At 39.3% G+C, this 7059-nt stretch overlaps 1 protein-coding gene across 1 annotated transcript in view; it reads right to left on the bottom strand.

Moving 5' to 3' along the window:
- The window catches only part of TBC1D4 (TBC1 domain family, member 4), a gene marked incomplete at its 3' end in the record, with an annotated part of 38547 nt that overhangs the window by 29734 nt on the left and 1754 nt on the right, over positions 1-7059 (bottom strand). The window contains exon 2 of the mRNA XM_009081093.1: positions 1238-1840. Within this exon, the coding sequence (XP_009079341.1) occupies positions 1238-1840 (603 nt within the window). The remainder of the gene's footprint in view (positions 1-1237; positions 1841-7059) is intronic.

The raw sequence follows: 7059 nt of genomic DNA, 5'->3' as shown, positions 1-7059 counted from the left end.
CAAGAGTGCCATAATTCTGCCTATATTGAGTAAGAATATTTCAGCAAGAACAATACACTCAGTTGAATAGGAAAAAGTCTTGGAAAGAAGGCAGCTTTTCTCCCACCCCCACCCCACTCCCTTTTCTCTTCAAGTTATTTTGGTCCAAAGATCACATGTCTGACAGACAATACTAAAACCTTTAGCAAACAACGTAGCTAAATTAAAAGCTGCAATTAAAAAAAATAATTTGAGGATCTTTTTTGTTCAAACTATACCACAGATTAACTGAGAAAGTAAGGTGATACTTTTTGGTCTGTACTAATTCCAGATGAGAAAGATTAGGTTCTGCAGGAAACTATTGTTCAGTTTTCCCAAACTGCTTCTCAAGCCTATGGAACTTATTCCACAGACCTCAGAGACTTTTTTCAGCTAAATCCTTTTCATTACTAGTGATAGCTGTGGCTTTTTAAAGGGCAATACACTCTCTCACTTCAGTTATCATTTCCCTGAGAGAATAAAAGGCAAGAATGATCTTTAAAGCAAATGGAAAGACAAAACCTAGGCATTTAGCTCCCGGTTATTTTAAGGTCCAAAGATTTTTCCTTTTATGGGTCACCTCCTTTACATGCCCTTTTGTTTTCTCAAAACAAGCTCCAAAGATGTGAAATGCACTTCAGGCAAAAGAATAAAGGTCTGAAGACCATTGAGGTCTGAAGGAAGAAGTCTTCAATGCAGAGATGTTTGAGTAATCATCTGGGAAATACAAGACACTAATACAAATTATCATAAAGGGGCTGGCTCAAAAATAAGGCTGTGAAAGTCTTATGTGAAGTTGGGAGTTTCTCTTTCAGTGCACAAAATAGAGTCTTTGTTTTCATGGATTCATCAATTCTCTTTTTGAAAGAATATTCATTTCTTTTCAACTAGGTCCTAGATCTCATGAATAAACACAACCTGGAACTGCATATAAAATAATTATTTCTCTAAAAACTCTGCTCCTTTAAGTGATTACTCCATAAGTAATGACTTTTTCTTAAAATTTACCTGAGCTCATGAGTCGAAGTTATTTCCTTCAGAAAGTCCAGCTACTTGTGTTCCAATCATTTATGAACAGATACATAAATATCTATGATAAATCATGTAACCACACCGGGTCTGTATTACTTATCTTGCAAAAATTTTCTCAGCTTCAAACTGCACCGTGGAAGAAGTTATGGTACAAAACCAACATGAAATTGCTCATCTTAGTACACACCTGGAACAACATTGTCCTGTTCTTCTCAGAATCAGAGGGCTGGACATGACTGGGTGCACTTGCGTGTCTCCTGCGCGACTGTATTTTCAGGTTTGTGTCATGAACCTTTCTCTGCATAACTGCAGTGACACTGCTGCACCGGGAGCGAAACTCCTGCTGCTCATCAAAGCCAGAGTCCTCCAAAATTCGCTCTGGGAAGAAGCCACGAGTGCTGGCCAGGTTGGTCAAGTTGGTCTGGCTGCCGACTGTAAACATTGCAGCATGCCCTGAAGTGCTATTTGGGCTGTCCAGCTCCTCAAATGGGCTATCCAAAGGAGAAGCTGGCACATTTTCTTCACACAGGGGTAAGTCCAAACTTGACTCATTATTCCGCTGCTCGTTTAACAGTTTCAGGCGCTGGCGCTCGTGAAGGCTGAACTTCTCTATGCAGTCATCAATTAGAGAGGAGGGAGCTTTCTTGTGAGCCACCGTCACCTTTCCACAGTACAAGACCTCAAATTTTTGAGAGTCATAGAAGGCATCTTCATTGTCTTTACTTGGTTTGGCATCTTCTTTCAGTGCTGCTTTGGAGACTTGTCTAATGCTGCTGATGACATCAGGAACCTACAGGGACAGTGCGAAAGGCCTGCTTAGTAGCCACACATGAGACAGCACATACAGTGATACACCAAACATTTGTCAAGGTAAGTATTTACACAAGCTATTTCTTCAGCAGAGTGCCACTAGCTTCTCGGCTAACAACATAAAATCAGTAAAGTCGAAATTCTGTATAGACAACTTACGCAGTGGAAGCAAAACAAGTAACTTCTAATTTTTTTCTGGAACCTATTTCAGAACATATAAAGTTTTAAATTACCAAATGGTCTGACAAATGTTCACATCTTTGTTTGTTTGTTTTTACTGAGACTGCCTTCTCTTTTTCATGGTGCTCTGCCCATGTTGGCATGTTTTACTGAGATATTTTGCATAGGACCACCACTGTTCCTTTGTTTTTATTTTGCAGAGCCAGATATTCTATTCTTAAGACAGTTTTACGCAAAAGAGACCAGCAATGTCCATCAGTTTCACCCAAGAGTTTTGGAAAACAGGCAGCAAGCATATGGAAATTTTACTGAAGTACCACATACAATTGCATAAGCTCTCATTTATTATCTGCTACAGAAACCTCAACCCATCCATCCCATGACACAGTTCCCTTTAAGGTCACACTTCCCTGCTGTCTCAGTCATCATGCAATTAAGCAGCACACTCAAATCTCTCCTCTCCTCTGTCATTCTTACCTACAGATTCCTGCTATACCCTGCATGGCCAAACTGCAGAACTCCGGTAGAAACTCTTGATTTCAGCCCTGTAGCACCCAGTCTTTCAAAGACACCTGGTTCTTCCTCCATTTTATCCCAATCACCTTGGGAGGAATCTGCCTTCAGTATCAATGTATTAATACACAGACTCTTTTTTCATTTTGCCTTCACTAAAGAAAAGAAAGACTTGCCCAACTCTACTGGCCGCAGATAAGAGTGATACCAGTTGCTCTTTTGACAGTACCTACTCTTCTTAACCAAACCTCTTTCTCACCATGTCTCATTTTCTCCTGAAGAATAATGAATGGAGGAAGCTGCTAGTTACAATGAGATCAAGAGAGAATATCTATCTGATTTTCTTTGCATGAGAAATTGGTTCTCAACATTCACGTAATCCAGTATCATCAATCAACAGCTTTTGTATTCCATACAGCTTCTCACCATATCTATAATATTTGATAATATCTTTCCAAGTTTTTTTCTACTGAAAGAAAGGTAACTTTGAAGTCACACTGTAGTAAATAATCCATGCTCCCTACAGTATCTCTTCCCTTCAGTCACATGATACCAGTTTAAGCTTGCTAATGAGGCAGTAATCTTGTATACCAAAATTTTTGCAAGTCACAGTGGAAAATTACCTTGTCTTAATCCTCATCTCCCATTACACATTCCTCATCCCCTGGGCATTCAACTCAAATTTGCTTCCAGTTCATGTATTGCAAAATGAAGTTCAAATACTCTAAGGTCTACTGACGGTTTGGCTTTCACCCCTATAGATGTCATCATCATCTCAGTTTTCAGTGAGGCTAAAAGTTAAGTCTTGTTATGACACAGAAACTAGAGTGTAATTATTCTTCGCTCATTCTCACTACCCAGGCTGCTTTACCATCACCCAAGGTGTACTTTCTCCCAGCCATGCCAGCTCAGCTGGACATGAACAATTCTCACTTTATATGTTCATATTCCACGATGCAGCTCTTTCCACACTGAAGGGTTTCTATGGTCTGTGCTTAAAGAAGCTCTACAGTTCAAATTCCTTAGTTCTCTGTTTTAGCAAAATTCACGAGCTAGCTGTCTTTTAATAAACATTTCCCTTTTAGAATCCAGAACCTTTTACAGGGTAATTCACTTTATTTCTACTCAAAGTACAGTAACAAATTATTATATTCAAAATGCATAAATTCTACACGCAATCAACTAGAATAAACACTGTCAATTAAACAGCTGTTTAGTTGACAATTTGGATTTCTAAAACAGTGTACCATCACTTTCACTCCCGTGATGGGTCCTGCCACTTGCTTATCACTTCTAAGATAAAAACAGAAAATTCTTAAGTCTTTTTAAAAATACCTAATGGACTCCTAAGACACCCTTCTCCACCTCTCCCCTGCCAGCAAACGTCCAAGTAGGCTGGGGATAAGACACTAATAATTCTACCACAACAGAAATACCCACCCATTGCTTCCTCTCCAGGAGCTCTGCCCCACAAACACACCCACAGTGTTTTAAGTAATTGCAATTCCATCTTTAAAAAAACAAAACACCACCCTACCATCCTGCAGTTTATCACTTGGTTTTATTTCCACCTTTTCCAGATTACGTATAGTCTTCAGACACTAGTATTTGAATCACAACTACTATTTCAGAATCCCTGCTTCTTGTATAGCTTGTGCATCACATAAATTGCTACAGCATTTTCATTTCAGCATAGAGGGATCCTAACATTACAGCAGGAGTTTCAGCTCATACAGTCCAACCAATCTTTATTCCCTGCTTTGTTTAGATAAAACTTTTTACAGGCTATGTTATTTTTATGGTTATTTTTAGAGCACTTCCTCATCAATATTCACTTTTTTCCTATATTTTGACCTATACACAGAACTATGGTGAAAATTCAAGGTGAAAATTTTGAGACCCATTTAATCTCTGCAGCTAAGAATACTTTCCTTACATAGAGATGAAAAGGAAGAAAATGTAATACAGGGATGTCACAATTGATAACTAATAACTGTCAGACAGCCCAGAACCAGTTTCAGATGCTTGTTGTTTGTTTCATGTGTACCCTAGATAGTATGGTGTGAAAATGAGTTTAAGTGTAACATGCGAGACAGATACTAACATTGCTAGACAATTAGTCATATGTATGGATTTTATGGGTCTTTATGTACAGGAGTAACTGTATACTGATGATGATGTACCCAATGACTGACAATGTGCCAGCTTGTACCTGAACCTCTTCACTTCCAGAGTGACACTTCCCTATCAAGAACCAAGAGCTACTGCTATCTGAGATACACCTGAGCGGATTACAATATTTTCATTTAATGTTTTAACTTTGAGCAAAAACCATGACTGGGATCAAGTGGAGTCTAAACAAGAGTTTGCATCTGTATTTTCCTTAATGCAAGATACAGCAAAAGTTACACAATTACCAAGCATAGTAACCATCCCAGTACAGCTTTTTTACACATTTCTTTGGCATATATAATTGCTTTTTGACATTCTGCTCCTTGGTGTATCAAGAAGCCCCAGACACAAAAGGTTTGCAATCAATGTTGTGTCACTTGTTTTGGATTTGGATATTAGCTTATTATCTGTTAATGTCAAAACTGGAAGGCAAAGTTAGACAAGCTACTTCGCAGAACAGAGCTGCTGATTTACCTGGATGAAAATGTTTAACTACTTTTAGAAATCAGTTTAGGAATATTAAGAAGACAGACTCCTGAAACATTCAAAACTTATTAAAGTGTTTCCAAGTTCTAGTATTTCCCTGCAGTGGTCTCATGAAATTAAGCAGCTGAAAGGGAGAAATGAGATTCTTACTCCTGAAACCCATGGAGCCATTGCAGATCTTCTGGACATCTACTATCAGCTGTTACAGTAGAGCAAATTAAAAAGGTTAGATGAATTATCATATAGGTTTTCAACATTCAGCTGAATATAAAGAAATTAAATCCTTTAAATATTTAAGCAATTAATATCTGAGCAATGAATGTATTTAACACACTCTGAATATTTTTGTCAAGCCTTGAAGACAGTTACATCAAGAAGGAAAACTGGATTAGAGGAGGCTAAGCAGTGTATTTTCAGGGTAAGAGAGGCACACTTCCAGCCTGAACAAACCCAGTGGTTCTAGTGCTGGGACCATGCAGAAAGACTTATTTCTGCTTTGCCTTGCCTCTCCCAAGTCCCATGGTCTAGGGGCCTATCACCTTTTTCCAAATGTTGCTGGACACAGAAGGCGAAAATGTCTATGTCCCAAAGGTAGCTGCAAAGGGCTTCTCAGGCAGAAAGGTAGGAGCTGATGGTGCCATGCTGGGACAGCAGTTCTTAAAAGCAGAAATGTAATACAGACCATTACTACAGGTTTTATCCATGAAGATTCCCTAAGATATTGCAAAGTAGCAGAGTAGTACATGAAGTGGAACAAGGCAGTTACCTCCCACCCACCCCCAACACACTCACACAAATATGCTGGAACAGCATACAAAGCTTTCTCTAAAACAACAGTGACCTCATGCTTAAACAGGTACAGGCACACTGAACTTTCTCAGGTACTAATAAATTGAAAGCAAACAAAGTGGATGTGAGAACTTCAGATGAGCTTTCTTCCCCCCAGGATGTCAAGAGCGTGCCTGCCTGTCAGGAAAAAACAGCAGCATGTGTACTTTAAGACCCTTGAAAGTCCCTGATCTCTGAATAGAGCCAAGAGAACTCAGACGAGCAGAGATCCTTCTTCAGGACCTGTACCAAACAACCCTCACAAATGCAAGAGGCCAAAAGACAAGGATGGACAGTGGGTACCATAAGTACAAAACTAGATCTGTGATACTAGTTCAGCTTCTCAGTATGAACAACACTTCTAAACTTGGTTGAGGGGGAAAAAAACCCAAAAGGCCCTACTGCCAAAACCAACCAACCAACCAAGACTGTGAATTAAGAGGCATCAAAAAGAGCTCCATAATGACATTTAAAGAGTCAATATTTCACTCCAAGGAAATGCAATCAATCTAATAAGACCAAATAAAGAAAAGGACCCCACACTTGGGAACTCAAATTAAATTTGTTATTGGTTATTGTTTTGAGAAGCCTAAGACTGCATGAATCACTCTTCACGCAATTAGATCTGTTTCAATATGTGGCGATTCAAGTAAAGTTAGCTGCACTCAAATCAGAACAGATGGCACTGGCTGAGTGAGGCATCACCTACAGTAAGATTCCGCTCTGCGTGGACAACGTAAGAAGTTGTGCTGGTTTGGGCTGAAGTAGAGTTAACTTTTTTCATGGTGTCTAGCATGGGGCTATGTTTTGGATTTGTGCTGAATACAGGGTTGATAATATAGAGATGTTTTTGTTATTGCTGAGCAGAGCTTACACAGAGTCAAGGCCTTTGCTGCTTTTTGCACTGCCACACTGGTAAAGAGGCTGAGGGTGCATGGGAAATTGAGAGAAGACCCAGCTGGACAGGTGACCCAAACTGACCAAAGGGATATTCCATACTATATGACATCATGCTCAGTA

Source organism: Acanthisitta chloris, unplaced genomic scaffold (genome assembly GCF_000695815.1).
Source record: "Acanthisitta chloris isolate BGI_N310 unplaced genomic scaffold, ASM69581v1 scaffold7078, whole genome shotgun sequence".
Classification (NCBI taxonomy): domain Eukaryota; kingdom Metazoa; phylum Chordata; class Aves; order Passeriformes; family Acanthisittidae; genus Acanthisitta; species Acanthisitta chloris.
Note: the sequence above shows the minus strand (reverse complement) of the source record. Positions and strands in the feature narration are given on the sequence as shown.